The sequence below is a fragment of the Perissodus microlepis genome, chromosome 18, assembly GCF_051167445.1.
Source record: "Perissodus microlepis isolate ML-2025 ecotype Zambia chromosome 18, ASM5116744v1, whole genome shotgun sequence".
NCBI classification, from domain to species: Eukaryota; Metazoa; Chordata; class Actinopteri; order Cichliformes; family Cichlidae; genus Perissodus; species Perissodus microlepis.
In genome coordinates this window covers 22,673,688-22,693,547 of record NC_140478.1, presented here as the reverse complement: position 1 = coordinate 22,693,547, position 19,860 = coordinate 22,673,688, and the positions used below count along the sequence as shown (strand labels likewise).

Below are 19,860 nucleotides of genomic sequence, written 5' to 3'. Positions count from 1 at the left end.
ATGATGCATACAACATTACAGAAGTGAGTTAAATCGCTTAAAGTGAATACTTTTTTTTTTAAAAAATAAAAAAAATGTATATATTCTTTTTGAGAAACTTAAAAATTATGTCCATAATTATCTGGACTATAACAAATTAGGAGGTTCTGTCTCTGTCTTCAGCTTTGCATTTGATAACAAAATCATGCTGTGTTGGGCTGAAGTCATGTGACTGGCTGTTGAAGAATATCAGTGACCCACCAGGTTGCTGTGGATTGTTATCTATCTGTACTGGAAGGTTTAGCCCTGTACACTTCAGCATTCGACCCATCATCAATAAACACCAGCAGTCATGCATGCCCATACCATAATATCACCTCCACCATGTCTGAAACTTGTCTAAGCCCATTGTTTATGCTCCAGGAAAAACCATGAGGTCTAGCTCAAACTTAATGCTATCCATCCCATGGACTGATCTCAAATCTCGTGGTGATAGAGCCTTCTCTGTGGCAGGTCCCAGACTTTGGAATAGTCTTCCCCTAAATGTTATATTAATATAAAATAGATCTGCACAAACACTTGATCCATTTAAATCACTACTAACGACACATTTTTATGCCCTGGCTTTTAAACACACTATGACCCAAGCATTTTGGTCTTATTTAATAGTCTTAGTTATTGTTTTAATTCTTTTATTGTCCCATCATTGCTTTATATTGTTATTATTGTTTTACATTGTTTCTTTTTAATGGCATTTTTATATTGTTAAGCAGTTTGTGCAGCATCGTCTGTCTGGAAATGTGCAACATAAATAAATTTGACCTTAAATCAAATTTCCTGTTCTTCAGTGTAACCGGTGGCTTGCACCTTGTTGTAAGCACTCTGTATTTACATCTGTGAAGTCATCGTTTGATTGTAGACCTTAACGGTGATACGAATACCTCCTAAAGAAGTTAGTTGGAAGGCTGCTTTTGTTAACAGTGAAACAATTCTGTCATCATCCACTTTAGCCGTCTCCTGTGGTCTTTCTGGTCTTTGTATTCCTTCCTTTTAAAAAATGAACCAGATGGTTGTTTTGGCCACTTTAAGGTTTTGTCGTCTCTCTCTCTCTCTCTGATAAGTTTATTTTAGCCCAATCATGACATAAACATTTCTTTGGCTCTCACATTGAGAGGTTGGGCGACTCCAGATCTCTTATGTGCTTAATTTGTCATGAAATAATCAGAGAACAGGTCTCACCTGGCCATTAAACAAACCACTTGTCTGTCAGTTGTCTAATTATTTATTTTGTTCACATAGTGTATTTGTTTTAAGGTTCAATAAACACTAATGCTTCAAAAAATAAAAATAAAAAAATAAAAAAAAAGAATTTTCTGATACTTATTTCATTGTTTAGGCTTTACAGGTTTAAACTCGTGTCAACGTTAATCTCGTTAAAATGACGTTGCATTAACGCAGCAAATCTCAGTTAGCGAGTAAGCGCAGATCGCTCCGTGCGTGGGGCAGCCCCTCGCAGTTATGCCGTTAACGTCATTTTAACAAGATTGCTGACAACACCAGTTTAAGCAAAAAAGTGAAAAAGACAAAGAATGAATTTTAGATAAAGAAATACACCCTAAATCTCAGTAAAAAAAAAAAATTACAAAGAAAACACTACTGTTTTCTAACTGTTTTATTTGTATATTAATTATGACAACAATAAATAACCTTGTAGTCAGTAAAACTTTCATAAGTCAGCACAACCGTTTGCTGATGGTGAATGTATCAAATTCCATCTTGAAGACAGGAGGCAATAATCTGCTTTGTAAACAGTGAGATTGTACCGCGTTTGTCGAATGTAATGATGATCATTTGTTCTCTTTGTCTACAAATGATACAAAAAAAACCACACCATTTAAAAACCATTTTGAAACAAATGGATAACTCGAGTCAGAACTGCTACAATCACTACAGCGAAATGACAAGCGGTGAGAGAAAGAACTGCTCATCTTTGTTGCTTTGGCTCACTTCTCATCTCAAAAATAAATGAAATCTGACCGTCTCAGCGTCTGTTAACATCTTTAACCATTTTAGGACATTTAGGGAAATCACTCCTGTTTATCAGAACTAAATGAAACTCCAGTTTTAGCTGTTCTACAGCAGCTCATAGTTTGTTTTAGAACAGATTTTATGGATGACTTTTAGGGCCCTTCATGGCCTTGCTCCAGGCTATATCTCTATCCTCTGAGCACCATATGCACCCGGGGTCCTTGGGCAAAGGCACTAACCTTGCCTGAGGAAATCATGTCAGTAGAGTCAGCCACTTCCTTTAAACCCATTTTTATGGGAAGGCTTTTTTATATTAATTTCCTTTGAGACGTCTTTTTATCTCCCACAGTTCACAATCCCTGACATTTTTACTACAATTTATTGGTCTTGGAGTTTGTTTTATTCTGTCTAATGTCAAAATCTCACAGGTGTAGCGTGAGTACTGAACATACTGGAAGATATGCACAGAAAATGAGCGCCATGTCAGTGCAGAGGAAGATATCGGAGCACGTGAAAGTCAACAGACTACAGAAAGATGCAGAGGAGTTTTTCACCTTTGACATTGCAAATCAAAGCATTTGATGCAGCAGGCAAAATTTCATTGCTGTAACTGAAAAATTGTACTCAGTAGTTTGTTTCTATGGCAAATGTCACTTGGGCTCCATGGAGCCAGGCAGCGAAGAAAGGGCCCATTAGAGCACGTCAGTATTCATGTTTGGATTTCTTCATGTTTATTGTGAGTTTGATCCTTTGTTATATTTTTGAATCTCTGTTTTTGGTGCCTATTTGATTCCTGTCCCAGGTGATAACTTTCAGGTTGTGTGTGTCCCTGTGTTATTTTCTCTTCATTATTCTAAACTCTTGTGTTCTTTTTGTGTAACAAATGAGTTTTCTGGTGTCTGTGTTAAGTTGGGGTGAAAAATAAAGTGAAAAAAAAAAAACCCAAAAACTTCTTTTTTTTTTTTTTTTTTAAATCACCTGTAGGTCAGAATTTCAACTTATCAACTCAAACTTCTGAGAAAATAATTTTCAATAAGATAATATCCCAAATTTTGACTTATTGACAGCAAAACAAATAAACTTTCATAGATTGTGGTCTCCTGTGTGTTGCTTTGAGTTTTACCTCCTCCCCAGTGATTACCTAGTTTCTCTGCACCTGTGTATCATATCCCCAGCTGTCTCCACTTCCCTGATTACCCTGTGTGTATAAATAGTCCTTCCCCTGTTGCCTGGTTTGCTGCGAAGAGTTGGATTTTTATATGTTACCTTTTTGGTTTAAGTATTTAAATGTAATAAAATTTTGCATTTTAATCCTTCAATATACAAAAGATGGCAAATATAGCCTTTTGCAGTTTAATTGGTTTTGAGTGATTATAGGAAACTTAAATATGCACTGCTGAGACTTGTAAACGTGAAACTATCAGGAGAAACGAGCCAGAGCAGCTGAGGTAAAACTGTAAAATCATCTGAGAGCGAGTTGACTTTGAGTCCTTGGGTAATGGAAAGCTAAAAACCCAGAAAAATAGTTGGCAGTGGTCTTAAAAAAAACCAAAAAAAAAAAAAACAACTGCAGTCAGTTCAACTCAGCGAGCTCTGCTCTCTTTTGTGACAGTGTTTAAAAATAGGCAGTTTAAAGATGAGCAGCACTTCCTCATTGTCTGCAGAGGTGAGGAGATCCTTGCTTTTCTTTACATTCACTAAGAGCAGGAATGTTACATGTTTATGCATCTTTGAGGGAGTTGATGTGCGCGCAAAGCTTCAGTGCGGGTCCCAGTTTAAGGTTCATGGTGCTGACCAGGTGATCCTCTGTGAGAAGCAGCAGAGCCTGCCCATCTATTTCCTGGGAGCGAAACTCCTCGGCTACATCAGCACCACCTGATGGAAAGAGAACCGGAGTGGTCATTCTGTGTGACCTATAGCCTCGTTTTCCAGTTCTTAGCTGATAGATGTAGCACCCAGTGTGGTATTCTGCTGCCGAAGCCCATCTCCTTCAGTTTCAATGTGCCAACAGTGGCAAATGTAAAGTAAATCACATTTTTTGCTCAATCTGATGCTCAGCTTGAATTCAAGCAGGTCGCTGAAGATATTTGTGCTAACGCGCAATTGAACAGGTGTACCTAATGAAGTGGCTGGTGGGTGCACACTATGTGCAGTCACCCTTAATCAACCAGCACATGTCCACATGAAACTTTCATGCCTGCAAATCATATTTAACCTGTCAAAAACTGCGAGAGAGAAGCAAAACTGTATGTTTTGTATGTAATTTGTATAGTATTTTTTTCTCTCTTATTTTCTTTTCTAAATGTACTTGCATATTGTTCACATGTTGAAATAAATTACCAATCAATCAAAACTCACCTTAAAGCAAACCCAACACACCAAACTACAAACCAACACAGACGTGCTGCGAGGTCAGAGGTCGTACCGTTAATGTTTGCCATTTCTTTAGCGATAAAAGCTGTGCCTCAGGAGTGTGAAAAACCATATTACCTGGCAGGGTGCTGATGTAGGAAAACACTTGCTCCACGTTCCACTGAGACGGACAGCCGACGTCTTCTGTGTCTGAAACGATGATCGTTTCTATGGTCCTCTGCTCCCTCACCCTCTCTTGCGCTCTCTCAGCCTGTTTTCGAAGCCTGGTCGTCATGGGAACGGGAGGTTCTTCCTCCTCCTCCTCGTGATGCTCATCTTCCTCTCTCGGTGAACTCTGTTGGGTCTCTTTGGAGCCAAATGACCTGTGAGCCTGAGAAGCACAAAGACACAAAAATTCACAGTGTATTTCAGAGCTGGACTTCATACAGTAACAAACAGAAACCAGGTGTTAGACCGTGTCTCAGGTGAGGTTTAATTCTTACCAGTCTCAAATAAATTCTAGTTATAGCTCATTGTAAGTATTGACTTTGAGCTGCAAACCTCATGGTTCGAGCTCGGTGGAATGTTTTAAGCATCAAATAAACATTTAAATGTCTTTTTAGAAATATTTCCAACCTGTTTCCACCAGAAAAAAAATGTATGCATTACCACCTCTGGAGTCTATCAGCCTTCAAAAATCCATTTTTGTTATAGCTAACTGTAATAATCATCAGCCTGCAAGTCTGGTCTTCATATTTTTGAATGAAGAGTGATTTAAAACAGCATATAACAGGGCAACATGCTTGAAAGCTCTGCAGCCTTAACATATATTTTTGCATGAGTCATTTTAATGTTTGTTTCCAGAGCTGATAGACATCTAAGAATCTGGCCACCTGCAAAGCCCATTCGGCTGTTTTCATTAGAGATCCCCATCTGCCAGCTGACCAGATCACCCCCGATATTCTGTCCAACATGCTGGTTTGCTTACGAATGTGAAGCTGTGGATCGTTTTGTGTCTGCAGTGTGTTTGTGTTGAAAAGAAGTTGCAATAGAGATGACCAAGATGACATGTTTTTCTTTTTTTCCCCTTTTTGGATTGTGAGAATAAGTTGACAAGATGCATACGATGTCGTTTTTACTAACTGTCACCTCACAGCAAAGAGAGGCAAACCCAACACAACTACCAATAAAGTCCTTCTGGTAGATAAGTGCTATTAGTAAAACCTCCAAAGCTGTTCTTCTTTAAACAAACGGGGTTGCCTTTGTTTGTCATGTGAACATGTAGTTAGTCATTTACTGTTTGCCAAACTTGCACACAAACACTTAACTGATGAGTGTTTCAGGAAAGCCAGGGGCGTAATTTCCAGGGGGATTATGACCCCCCCCCCAATAATCAGACCTAGCCAATATAACCCCCCCCAATAAAATTATGAATTATCTTGCATAAATAGGCTGTTGATTTTCTTTACTCATTTCTGTTAACACCAGCAAAATAGTTGCATGTTAATTATCTGGGAATTTACCCAGATTGATTTATTTATTTAGACAGAGATCCTGACCCCCCCAATGTTCAGCACAAAGTTACGCCCATGAGGAAAGCTGCAGAAAGCTGGATATATGTCGTTTTAACCCTAGAACATTAATGTGGAGTTTTAGTGACTGCAGAGCTCCAAACCTCCTCTGATTAACATCGGGATAAAAAACGTTCACAGGGAGCTTCATGCCATCCATTTCAGTGGCTGAGCAGCTCCTGCAGGTAACCCAGTATTTTTTTTGTCCATACATTTTATACATGCATGCATCAGGCCGACGATACTACTGACCTGCATCACGAAGTGCTCTCTAGAGGCTCCGCTGACTCGGCTGGGGGGTCGTCCTCTCCTTCCCATGGGCCTGTGAGCCATGCGACCTGCATGCAGCACCGCGATACGCTTGGTGCAGCTCACACTGAACCTGAACAAAAACAGCCGTGAAATGTTTGATTAACCCTTAGAGCACAGGTGTGTGTCCTTGATCCAACACAGCTGATTTAAATGGCTAAATGACCTCCTCAACATGTCTCCAGAAGCCCGGTAATGAACTAATCATTTCATTCAGGTGTCTTGACCCAGGGTGATATCTAAAACCTGCAGGACACCGGCACTCGAGGCCTGGAGTTCGACACCCCTGCCTTAGAGGATCCTGGGGACATGTTGGGCCATTCCATTTTTTTAAATGGTATTTTTGGCAGTGCTGATATTAATTTTATCCTCAGGCCAAAAAATGCCCAATTGAAAATCACTGAAAATACAACTTTTGATGTTTTCTGCAAAAGTGCCTTGCTGCTGAAATGATAAGTGTGTGTCCTACTGATGTTGGATGATGGTGTGTGTGTGTGCATGTGTGTGATGTCCACCTTCAAGTCTGTTCTCTTAGAAGGCCACACTCGGTGTTATGAACTAATTCGATAACAGTGAATGATGAGAACCCTTTCAGAGCTTCAACAATATCTCAGCAGCAGGAACCAAAACAAAATTGGACTTTATTTTGGTTCTCACTCAAGTAGTTTATGCATCTGCACAGCAGCCACAGTTAGAAGTATGCGCAGTAGTGCAGGAGCAGTCATTTTGGAGATGGCAAGACTTTACAGCACACACAGGCTCTGGAAGTGATCGTGAACCATGAGTGTTAAGATGGCGTGATCCTCCTCTGAGGACTTAGGCTGACATGGAGGAGGCCTCAGAGGTAGAAATGGACCAGCTGGAGTCCAGCTCTGACTCATCTGAAGGTGAGAGTGGAAAGGAGGTGGTTTGGTTGAAGCAGTGACAGGATAGACTCCTCAATCTCTTCTCCATCTTGGTCAACCCCATATTTTGGTCCCCCAAAAAGACTGCAACGCTCTGCTACGCCCCAGCAGCCAGAGGTTTGATCCCTGGACCTACACACTATCCCACCAGCTATGCACTGCTGCTGGATGAAATCCTGCAGCAAACTGTGGCCCTGACAAACCTGCATGGGAAACACTCAGTGGCTTATGTGGACTCAGTAAATGTAAAGGCAGTGTGACTTTTGCACAGATGGAAAGAGAAAAGCTGGCAGTCTCGACCTCAGCTGGAGTTCCTCGTCTTTAAAGGGTTAAAACCCAAAAACTATAATTAATTTTTGATATTTATATTTCAGGCTGATGTAGTTTAAAAGGCTGAATCATTTAAAGTGGAAAGAATATTATGTAGGAATATTTTTACAGCAGTTTATGGGAAGGTGGCATTTTTGTCCTTAGGGTAAAAAGAGTGAGAATTTTTAAGGGTTATTTAAGAGTAAATAAATGCTCTAAGGCGCTTGGAAGGAAATGCGTCTGGACTTCTTTAGGTTTTTTGAAAACTATGATGACCTGGATGACGGATAACCTTCACAGATGGTTAATAAGTGCATTCGTCCCTAATGTTATTATATCACATCATCCTTGAAGTCTGTGAATAAGTTGGGAAAGGTAGCATCGGGACTCCGAGCTGTCCTCTTTTTGTTGCTTTGATGGAGACTCAGGGGGAAACCTGGGAGTGATTATCTACTTGCGTCAGCGGGCTGCAGATGTCAGATGATGTAATTCAACTTTACTGACACAGATTGTAATTTTCTGTAGTTTCTGCGGAAGAAAAAAGTGCTTTGTTGTTAAAGCAGACAGTTCGTGAGTGTTGCTCATGTTTTCCACAGACTCTAAGACAGTGAGGTGAACCTCAGCCAAATGACACACGCCAACACTGAAAACAACAAAATAAAAAGATTCAAAATAATGAATCATCATTGTTCTCACAGACAAAGATCAACTTTTCATAACAAACCATAAAATATTAAAATTGACACAGACTTTGTATTATGCATCGGCCCTGTGTTGTGAAATGCTGATTCTTGGATTTTTCTTGCCATCATAAATTCTTGTTTTGTCTTTTTAACACACCCCTTGTGTGCTTCTTCCAACGTACTTCCTGTTTTATTTTGAAGGTGGGATCCTAATGTGGTTTTCCACTACTACTACTACGTCCTTTTACTTCCCATCTTTGCTCTTTTAATTTCTGATTTAGGTTACCTGTTCCCTAAGTCTGCATGTCTTAACCCCCTTTTTTTATTTCATAGTTTGCAAGTGCCCAATGCATCTGCTCCATCTCTTCACATTATTTTCTCCCATCGGTGATGGGAGAGGAGGAGGTGAGGAAGAGACATGAGAACAAATGAGCTGAGGGAACAGGCACTTAGAAAATTGAGTCATCCTCACAAATGTCGCACCTCATTTTAAAGAGATGCCAATGAAATGTGTCATTTTTGTTCTAGCAGACCCACAGCTGGATTTTATGACATCAGACATAACTGTGCTCATGACAATAAATAAATAAATAAATAACTAGAATTACTTTAATTTAACACATGGTGCTTTTTTGTGCAGGGCAGAAACTTTGATCATGTTAAATAACGTGAAAAAAGGATGACTTGTTTAAAAAGAATCTTCCTCCCACTATGACTTGTATATTCCAGCTGTTTCCCACAACTCTTTTATATGCTAAAGGTAAATAAATGCATCCACAGTGGACACGCATTTGCATACTCAATTATAGCTAAAGCCTCCTCTCTCCTCAGTCCTCCTGATATATTTTAGGAATTGAGATTTCCTTCAACATGGTGAACTGAGATTGATTTCATGGTCACGGGCAGCAGGATGGAGGTGATGAAGCGCCTTTTTTTCATGCTGATGGTGAGGTGTAGGGCTGGGTATCGTCTCTGATTTCTAGAATAGATTCCATTCCGATTCACAAGGTCCCAAATCGATTCGATCCACGATTCGATTCAATTCGATTCAAATCGATTCGATTCAATTCAATTCGATTTGATTTGAATCTGGGAAATTTTGCCTCAGACAGTCAGAAATATTATAATTCAGATCAGTACATTTACATATTTTTGTATCTATAAAAAGGAAGCTGACACTTGCCAGACTTTATCAAAGGTGTGAGCGTCACAGCAGATGCCTTTGTGTCAAATTAGCTGAAGATAAAACACAGAAAAACATGAAGGTGATTTTCCTGGCCTGGGATTTTATCAAAATATTCTGCAGTATATCAAAAACGAAAGGAAACCATTAATCAACTTATGAACATCACCTCTGAAGTTACAGCAGTTTCATTAGAGGTACGGCTAAGCGTTTTGCATTTTGTATAATTTTGTGGTGGAAGCAAAACAGCAAAAGTCAGATTGAATTCATGACGATGTTTATGTGAAGCATAGTTTGGATCTTCTTTTGCTGCTGGTTCGGTCAATATTGTTTGGAGAGAGATAAAACGAACAGCTTTAGAATCGGCGCAAAAAGGCGTTAAACACAAAGCGCGGACCCGCCGAAACATCAGAATCAGCGAGCTGTCGGCTTTCAGCCCCGACCGTGTCCGTGCCGTCGGGTAAGAAAGGCGACATCTCTCTGATTCTGATCCGCGGGTCCCGCTGTGTGTTTACGTCTTTGTGCAGAAGCCGTGTACCTGCTGTCATTTACTGTTTTAAATGTTTGGTGGTTGTCGAAATTTTGTGACGTTTCACCTGAGATTCAGGCATTTTGGGCAAAATACATTTATATAAAAAAAATCGATTCAGGATTTTAATGAATCGATATCACGTTGTCCAAGCCAGAATTGATTTTAATCGATGAATCGATTATTAAAACCCACCCCTAGTGAGGTGTCTGCCTTCAGGTCACAAAAATTGGTCTGATTTTAGTGAAAGTCACACACGATGACCATAATGATGGGTCTTGTCTGAGCTGTGCTCAGGTTGCTCATATTGGTCGTTTTACTGCCACTTTTCCGTTCTGCACTTCCCAGATTACAATAACCTGTGAGTTGTGATGCATCATGAACCAAAGGAGCTACTAGATGATTAAGGTTTTGTTTTTGTTTGGTTGTTTTTTTGTTTCAGCTGTTTCAGTGTTGTTCTTTATATTGGCGATTGAACTGTCTTTGGCCTGGTTGTCTGTGTTGGTTATAGGTTAAAACCCCTTCTTTCTTTCTTTTTTTTCTTTTTTTTGTGGCAGCAGTTTTTTAGCATATTTTCTCAGCAGAACTCTCACCTGGATCTCATGTTGTTAGTCTGAACTTCAAATATATCATCCAGTCATCCCCACAAAAGGTTCCCAGGGTTAAGGTAATTTGTTTTTGTTTGTTTTTTAAAACCGCTAACAGCACTGTAGCCTAACAGAACCAAAACATTAATTGTTTTGGAGCTATTTTCATCAGTGGATTAATTCATATTTCAGTCCCTGCTGAGTATTTACTGTATGATGTACACTCACATAGCACATATATTTGTGCTAACTGGTCGTTAGCACAAATATTTAATCAGCCTAGCACACTGCAGAATGGCCAGACTGTTTCAAGTTGATAGCAAGGCAACAACTCAGATAGCCATTAACAACTCATTATAACCAAGGTATGCAGACGTTCACAGGAGCTCACCAAAACTTGCAATAGATGATTGTAAAACTTTTGCTCGTCCTCGATTTTCTTGGTACACTTTGGGCCTCTTGTACCAACTGAGCACCATTAAAACACCACAGCCTACCCGAGCTGCGGACTATGTCTATCCCTTTATGACTATAGTGTAACAATCTAATAATAGCTTCTTTCAGCAGGATAACACCAAAACCCCAAAGCTCAAATCATCTCAAACTGGTTTCTTTAACACGACAATGACTTCACTGTAAATGCCCTCCACAGTCACCAGATCTCAGTCTAGTAGAGCACCTTTGAGATGTGTTACAATAAGCAAAGCTTATGAGCTTACGGCTGATGAGCGTCTCGTAATAACCTACAGTTTGTTCATGTTAACAGAGTGAATCACTGAAACTATGTTTCTTTTGTAATAAATAATTACACTAGAGGACAAAACTTAGTACGTTGTGTAAATGTTTTATTTACCTTCTGACACACGACATGGAGCAGAAGCGTTTGGAGCGCAGAAACGTGCGAGCGTAGCCGCTGCTTCCACAGTACTCACACTGCAACACGTCTGGCACACTCTCCCCGAGCTCTGCAACTTCAGAGGACCAGCTGTTAATCATGCATGTTCACACACACACACACACACACACACACACACACACACACACACACACACACACACCTCTCTCACCTTCTCCTGTAGGGCCATCATTTTCCATCTCAGAGTCAGATGAATCTGACTGGTCAGCATCCAGAGGACTGTCGTCTGCTGCGTCCCCATTGGTCGGTACGTCCTGGGGTTCTGGAAGGGAAGCCTGCTGCTCCGATAACAGTGATGACCGACCCACCTGCATTGAGTAGCACATTCAAAAACTGAAAACCTTACACCAATTTTTTTAACCCAAATGGCAGAAAAAAAAGAAAAAGAATGAAGTTTAAATTCACTGAAACAAGGTTTCACACAACTAACGTCCTGCACAATGATAACACTGCATGGTGACAGATTACAAGTTGGCACTGACCAGTTCCTCTCACTATAGCCCTAACTAGTTGCATCAAGCTTCCTTGTAAAAAGACACCTTCTGCATAAATGAGCCATGCCAGCAGCTTTGATAAAGTGACAGACATCATTTGTTGACTGTAGAGCATCACCAGTGTTATAATGTAAAGACAGTGATGCACTGTCATATTTCATTTGTCATATTTACATCTGTTTATAATATTAAAATTAGACATTTACTTAAGTTTTAAATGCCTGGAAAAATTTTATTCCACCTTCCTCTCCTCACCTGCTCCAGAAATATTTTCATTTTGTTTATACACACATAATTAAATAATTGATTAAAGCTGATTTTAAGTGCTTTTGTAGTGCTTCCCATTAATCAGCAGTGAACTTTCTGCAAAGGGCACCTCCACATACCGGGAACGGCTCCAGGCCCTCTTTGATGACAAAGCCCTCCACAAGATGTGTGAGGACGTGGGTTGACCTCTTGGGGCTTCCTGGGAGACTTGCAGGGGCAGAAGGAGGCTGGCTGGGGACTTTTGCTGAAGCAGGGAGGAGGGGAGGAGGTAAAGGAGAAGGTGGTGGAGGAGGAGGGTTGTTGGTGCCACTATTGCCGCTATTGTCAGTGGTCGTGAGCTGGGAGGACTCCTCCACTGGAGGACTCCTCCAGTGGCTGGGGGTGATGGAGGATGAACCCGTCACTGCTACACAATAAAAAGCATAAAGAGTGAGGGGTGAGGGGGTCTCACGGAGGCAGGTTATCCTGTTAACTGAATAATTCTGTACCTGAACCATTTTGTTTGGGTGGTGTAGCGGTCCCGTCTTGTTCTGAACTTGGAGGATCTTTCCTTTCCTCTGAGCTCAGACTGTTCACGTTGCACTTTTTCCCCAACTGAAAATCAAACCAAAACAAAACCTCATTCAAACCAACTCATAATCTACTCAGGAGCTCTTCAAAGCAGGACGTGCTGACTCACGGGTGCAGTTTCGTTGTGTTTGACTGGATGCACTTTCAGATCAACAGCCACCGTTTGAGGAGGTGGCAGGTTCTGGTAGGGCATCTGGACCAGAGCCTCCGCCACAGGCAGTTCCCGCTCCGTTAGCAGTACCTGTCCTGACTGGACAGCCAAAGCCCGGACTGAGTGCAGGGACACCCTGTGAAGGGAGGCCGGGGGGTTCTGGGGCAGCCTGGGGAGAATGAGAGGAGGAGGAGGAGGTGGAGGCTGCTGGCTCTGTGGGAATGAGGTCCGACGCTGTGGCGCAGCCACCAGAGGAGGTGGCTGAGGCTGAACGGCAGCAGCTGGGACTGAAGTCTGAGGTGATGATGCAAGCATGCTGGTGACTAATGGGGAGGAAGAAGAAGACAGGGCTGGGGGCTCGTTTCGTAGTTGTGAGTGGGTGCTGGAGGCGGTTAGTCTTTTAACCGACAGAGGAAGAGGATTGGAATGGTTATCTCGGGGTGCTACTCTGAGGGCAATTGGTTGCAACTGTCTGCTGCTGGGAGCCCCTCCTGTGGCCTGCTGGACGATGAGCTGGTGGTGCGCCACCTGCTGACCTACTGGACAGGACAGCTGCTGCTTGACTAGAGTGTGGGTTTGCACTGGAGGGTAGGCTGCAGAGGGAGCATGAGGAACATAATAACCAGCAGGTGAGCTGTCATTAAAAACTTAACCTGACAAAAAAAAACAAACATCTGCATTACATGAACATCAGTATGCTTGCTGCATGGCTTGTATCAAACCAAAACCAAGTGTCCACCCTAAGTTTGTCTCTGGCCTCTTACACTTGCAGTTATCTCAAACCGTGGAAGACACAAACTCACCTGGGGTTATAATCTGGGGTCCTGACACCAACGAGGTGGCATCAGATGGCGCTGTTTCTGTTGAGCCATCAGTCAGTTGGGTGCTCTTCAGCCCACAGACTGGAGTCTTGGACAAAGAGGTGGCTGCAGGCAGGGCCTGGGACTCGGTGGAAGGCTTTAAGATGACGCTGTGGGCTGTAGCCAGAGCTCCCGGCAAATGGGTACGCAGAGCCAGATTCTGCAGCGAGTATTAGAGGTTAACAGTTAGTCTTCGCAGTTATTAAAAGTTTCTAGTCATGGAGTAAAGAGCCAGTGCTGTACCTTGTCCTAACACACTGACATCACATAAATAAATACAGAAATAGTGGACCTATTCTGCTGTTCCTTATATTATGATCTAAAGCAGCGGTCCCCAACCCCCGGGCCTCGGACCGGTACCGGTCTGTGAGTCGTTTGGTACCGGGCCGCGAGAGTTGAGGCTCGGATGTGAAATGTATGGTTTTCAGTGTTATTTTGTTATCGTTTTTATCGTTAACTCTGTTTTCCTGGGTCTTTTCACGTGTGTTATGAATAAATCTTCTTTTTTTCGGTACCGGTACTAGTTTTATTTTGTTGTATTTATCTGCGACACCTTAAAGGCCGGTCCGTGAAAATATTGTCGGGCATAAACCGGTCCGTGGCGCAAAAAAGGTTGGAGACCGCTGATCTAAATAATGTATGCAATGTTGAAAAAAAAAAAAAAAAAACACAACCCACTTTGCTCTTTATGATGTCAAAGAGGGGAGGGATATCCTTAATGATGAGATCAAAAGGGGCAGCAAATCAGAAGAAAGTAACTTTAAAGCTGCGGGCAGTGAGCAAAGCTACTGCGAAAGAGTCCAAGGACAATAACATGGAGCCTGAAATGAGCATAATAGGTCCACTGTATGTTGTGTAACAGCCTGAGGCACATAATTGTGCAGCACTGTGGCATGATTGTACCTGAGAGGAGGTAGGTAATGAGGAGCAGGAGGTCACAGTGGGGAGGTCTGACTGAATTGCAGCTACTGTGGCTGCAGGAGTTAGAATCAGCTGGCAAGGATAGAAGCAACAGGGAAGCTCAGACGCCACGTTGGTTAAAAATCAGCCATAAAAAGTTGCTCATGCAGTCAAAATGGCAACACAGTAAAGCAGCATGAATGCAGCTCGAGATCAAAGATGAAAAGGTTTCTACCATCTGAGTTCGAAGGTACATCTGAGCTTGGTTACAGCTGGCAGGTCTGTTTCCTAGAAGCATGGCCTGCTGAGATATTGTGGCTGCGCTGGCAGTGGATGTCTGAGTTCGACCAATCAGCCTTGCGGTCACTGGAGATGCTGGTAAAGTTATCTGGATGAGGGGTGGCATGATGAGAGCTGTGACAAAAACTAAATATGCTCAGGTGTGTATTTGTGCTCAGAGTGAGAACACACTTAAGTGCTTACCGGGTTTTGGGAAACACCCGCAGCCTGAACCAAACTGCCTGTAGAAGAAGAAGGTGACCTCTGACAGACTGAAGCCTGAAAAGCAGTGAGAACACGTTTTACTTTCCATTCTTGATCCTCACACAGACACACAGCACATAGACAGACACCACCCGACCTGCTGGATGGCGGCCAGACTCTGCAGATGTGCGGGATGCTGGTGCTGCTGCAGGGCTGCTGTCTGCAGCATGAAGTGCTGCTGCTGGGCTGCGTACATCTGATGCAAGTACTGGGCCGCCATGCTCTGAGGTCTGTTCATGGCATGTTGGATCACCTGTTGGATCACATGATGTACATTTTCTTCAGACTGGCTAAAAGCCTTATAAGGCTATTTATCTACTTTAACAACAAAATCTAATCACCTGTTCATATACACTATATTGCCAAATGTATTCACCGGTCTGCCTTCACACACATATGAACTTTAGTGACTCCCATTCTAAATCTATAGGGTTTATTATGATGGGAATTTTTGGCGATTTTTCCTGAAATGTAGTTTTAGGTCAGACACTAATGCTGGACAGTCAGATTGCCAGAAGGAGAAGACTTCTCCACTGCTTTAGAGTCCAGTGGTATGTCGTGCTTTACACCACCACATAAGACGCTTTGCATTGTGCTTGGTGATGTAAGACTTGAATGCAGCTGCCATGGAAACCCATTCAATGAAACTCTCTACACACTGCTACTGAGCTGCTCTGAAGGCCGCATGACGTTTGTGGCCGTCAGATTTTACTGAAGGTCACAAACTTTGTTATAATACCACTAACGGTTGAGTGAGGAATATTTAGTGACGAGGAAATTTCATGAGCGGACTGGAGCTACCTGATCTTGCACAAATGTTTGTAGAAGTAGTCTGGATGCCAGGTGTTGGATTTTATACACCTGTGGCCATGAAAGTGATTAGAACAGGTGAATTCAATGATTTGAATGAGTGAGTGAATATTTTTGACAACATAGTGTATATACTATGATGCATAATTACTACTATTGTTTATTCTCTGGACTGTCTCGTAAAAGTAATACCTGATAGCTTGACAAACGACAGTCAATAGACAATTAATATTCAGTATATCAATATGATAAATGCATACTGAGGTTAGTGGTACTGTTCATTACTTGGATCACCTTTAAATCAAGTCATCTGCCTACAACGCTGACTGTGTGTTTTAAAAATTAAACAGTTATAGGTATTTTCCACAGCTTGGACTTTTTGCCTGTCAAGCACACCGTGCGTAGGGACTGTATGCAGCTTCCTGTCTATTACCCCGACTCTTTACCTGTGAAGTGAAACTAAAACTTTCTAAACGAGCCACACACATATTGGTCGCAGGTGCAGTTTATTACCTGGACTGCTTGTCTGTCTGGTGGGGTGATGCTGAGGGAGGTAGAGGGCGGCTGGGCGCTGGAACTGGGTGTTGCCATGGTGACGACAGATGATGACGATGCAGTGGTTACTGTCTTACTGGTGTCTGCCTGTCTGTCTCCTGGGCTCCGTCTGTCCATGTCCCAGATTACACACAGAATCAATATCAGGAAATCTGTGGAGATAAAAACAAAAAAAGGATATGCATTAACATGTGCAACTTTCTCTGATTCATGTGTAAATGCTTTCAGTTAAGATGCTTTCACTCCAGGCAAAAAAACCCTAACAGACAGGACCTGGTGTAGAAAAATCATTTTCTATGTGAAAATATTCCCACTATTTTCAGGTTTCTTCCTGTTAAAAGGGAGTGTTTCCTTCCCACTGTTGCAAAGTGCTTGCTTTGACAGGTTGCTTGGGTTTTTTTTGTATTTATTTATTGTTTTTTTTGTTTTGTTTTAAATACTGTTGTGTTTTTACCTTATAGCACCAGCGCTTTGAGGTGACTGTTCAGGGTGCGGGACTAGAAAATAAGCCTGAATTGAATATATTTTAATGTGTCAAAACTGAACCCTTCCATCTTGTCTTTATTTTTTTATGACTTGCAGTGGAGTGACAGGTTTTAAATGACTCCACTTTCTTTTAAGAAAGCCAAATATAATTTTAAATCATTTATGGCAGTTTTACTTCAAGAAACATTTTAATTAAATTAAAAACAAACCTCACACAAATAATAGATACCCTACCTCACAGGGAGCTTTGATCTTCTTGAATTAAAAATGAAATAGAATAAAATAAAACCAGGTGAACAAAACTAAACTTGGACTTTTGAAATAGAAACATAGAACCCTGACACTTATTAAATTAAGTGAATTTACAATAACAGAACAATAATAACAGTAATATTTAACATTATCACCAAGAAATACTTCAATAATTAAGTTTTTAAAATCTTGTGTGAGGTGGGGTGGCACGCACACCTCTGTAATAATTTAAGAGAATTTTAACGACAAAAACAATAATAATATTAATAATAATACAGTAGCGTGGGTTGTATAAATCACGCCTGTAGCCGCAGAATATTGATTCTTTTTTTTCTGATTGATCTTCGCTGTAGATTAGTAAACGCGTGCAGGATTTCCTCGACAAAAACCCTGAACCATCGGATAATCCTGATATTTAATGTCCAGTCTGTGAACCTTCACAGACTACATCCAGCACATCTGGATGACACCCCCCGCCGCTCTGCCGCTCACCGCTCACACTGCGCATTATGCATGCACAACCATCCACCTCTTGTCGGCGATACTTGCCTGGTTTTGGAAGACATGGGCCATCAGGAGCTGACCATATCCCGACACACTGTCCCAGTCACGAAGCCCTCTGATGCGTCAGCGCTGCTTAAAATGGTGATTTAAAAAAAAAAAATCATGCGGTGTGCTGCGAAGCAGGCAGCATATGATGATAAATAAAAAAAAACTTCGGCACAGCACCTCTCGCAGTGCGGGAGGACCCTCCACAGCCACAGAAGAGAGAAGAGGCGATGTCTGACGATCAAACGCTTTTTGTTTTAGAATGAATTAATTTAAATTGTAGGCTCGTGATAAGATGTGTTGTCGCCCTGTTTATCACTAATATCGCTGTCGTGTCACATGACCACGTGGTCTCGTGAATTCATTGTTCTGTCACTCAATAATATATGATGTTCAGATGAGTATGTGCTGCAAATTCGTGTCCCGTGGGCACAACAAAGTCAGTTTTCTTCTTTTTAAGTACAGTTGGTTCACTTTTTACTTTTTTAATGAAGGCAAGCGGTCATGGTCCTTTGGGGACAAAGGTTAGCGTTCTCTGGATGTTGTATTTTTCTTTTTTAAGCTTGTTCTCGCTGCATTTGAGTCCTAGCTTATTGTTTGGTTTCTCGTGTTATTTGTCACTCCTCCCTCCAGTCCTCAGTTGTTTCACCATTTGAGTCTTGTATTTTAAAATTGCTCGAAAGCTATATATTCGTAGTAGGTTCTTGCTTTATTAGTTGAAGAATTGTTACCAGCTGACGAACATGACCATTTCTCTGGACTGTACAAGTCTAACAACCTTGAAAGACTGCCATGTTATAATAACACGTCAGTCTTTAAGAGCACAGACTGAAGATACAATTATCTCAGTTCAGTTTTTCAGACATGATGAAGTGAAACGTTTGAACTTTGAGGGGGTAAACATAAAACAACAACAACAAAACAAACTATGACTAAATCTCCTGACAGAGGACATGGCCAATTTCAAATCCCCAGTATCAAAGAGGATGCTAACACACATGCGCAGAGCAAAAATGGCAGCTCTCGCTTGTTCCTGGTCCATTTTTCTATCCTGCAAAAGTCATTGAGCTTTGAGAGCTTGAAAATAAGAAAGGAGGCAACTGGACTTTTTTGGGTTCGCAAAGGTGTTTCGCCTCTCACCCAAGAGGCTTCTTCACGTTTTGCAGGAGGTTTCTTCCTGGTAAGAATGGAGGTTTTCCTTCCCACTGTCGCCAAGTGCTTACTAGGCGGTCATCTGTCTCTTGGGGTCTTTATAGGGTCTTTAAAGCCCCTTGAGGCGACTGTTATTGTGAATTGGCGCTATATGAATAAAACGGAACTGAATTAAAAATAAATTGTGGAGTCCCATCATCCGTATTCTTCAGTCCTGTCATCTTTGTCAAAGTAGCTTCGTTTCCTGTAATGACTGACCCCCTCCCCCAGGACCCAAAATCATCCCGGAACTCAATTTAACTGAACAAGCTATTCATCCCAGCTTTTTTAAGAAATCCCAAGCTCAGTTTCAGGGAGTTCGTGAACCCGACCTCCAGTCTACATATGAAGGCCTACTGATGTGTACCCACGTGCGTGAAAGGAGCATACTACGAATAATGACACACACACTCGGAGGTTGGTGCAAATCGTGGCTCACACAGAGACGTCACGGTTTTTCCCAAACTTTATCTGTATTTATTAAAGATTACTTTGTTATGGTTAGGATATTTAAAATAAAATCAAGTTCACTTTGTTACAAACAGAGGGTGGTTTGGGTTAAAATAAATATCCTTTTAAAGCTCCGTTTTACACGGTTGCTATGGTGACGTGTGTTGGGAGGAGACACGAAATTTACGTCCTATTGAAATACAATCAGGCTACTTAAACACATAAAAATGTGATATTTTGCGTCAGAATAGAGTTTATTTTACTGTGATTAGATTTGGTCACGGCCGGCTCTCATACCGTGACTAAATCTCAAACTCAGTGAGAGACAAAAATGATGCGAAACTTTATGCTGATTTCATACAACGTTTGCTAACAAGATTAAAGAAAAGCTCAAGTTAGCTTTTATATTATAATCTTGTCATAGCCTACGT

At 41.5% G+C, this 19,860-nt stretch overlaps 1 protein-coding gene across 3 annotated transcripts; it reads right to left on the bottom strand.

The window, feature by feature from the left end:
- Nucleotides 1-1,636: 1,636 nt before the first annotated feature.
- On the bottom strand, nt 1,637-18,099 carry phc3a (polyhomeotic homolog 3a). 3 transcript variants are annotated; one of them, XM_084912010.1, is made up of 15 exons: nt 17,789-18,099; nt 16,460-16,653; nt 15,234-15,389; nt 15,077-15,151; nt 14,829-14,981; nt 14,597-14,686; nt 13,637-13,853; nt 12,792-13,426; nt 12,601-12,706; nt 12,232-12,518; nt 11,503-11,659; nt 11,289-11,400; nt 6,183-6,312; nt 4,498-4,750; nt 1,637-3,882 (listed from the first exon to the last, which is right to left on the bottom strand). In XM_084912010.1, exons 2-15 carry the CDS (start codon nt 16,616-16,618, stop codon nt 3,728-3,730), a joined length of 2,685 nt encoding a protein of 894 aa, XP_084768136.1. In that variant the 5' UTR covers nt 16,619-16,653; nt 17,789-18,099; the 3' UTR covers nt 1,637-3,727. The 3 variants fall into 3 exon arrangements, with proteins under 3 accessions (XP_084768136.1, XP_084768135.1, XP_084768137.1); XM_084912009.1 differs by having other exon boundaries at nt 11,289-11,406; nt 17,789-18,098; XM_084912011.1 differs by lacking the exon at nt 14,597-14,686 and having other exon boundaries at nt 11,289-11,406.
- Nucleotides 18,100-19,860: the final 1,761 nt, after the last annotated feature.

Excerpts from the sequence above, each read along its gene's own strand:
- phc3a (XM_084912009.1), bottom strand. The coding sequence starts at position 16,618 with ATGGACAGACGGAGCCCAGGAGACAGACAGGCAGACACCAGTAAGACA. Across the intron at positions 14,687-14,828 it reads TGTACCTTCGAACTCAGATG|CTGATTCTAACTCCTGCAGC; the intron begins GTAGAAACCTTT and ends TATCCTTGCCAG. Across the intron at positions 12,519-12,600 it reads ACCCAAACAAAATGGTTCAG|CAGTGACGGGTTCATCCTCC; the intron begins GTACAGAATTAT and ends TTTATTGTGTAG.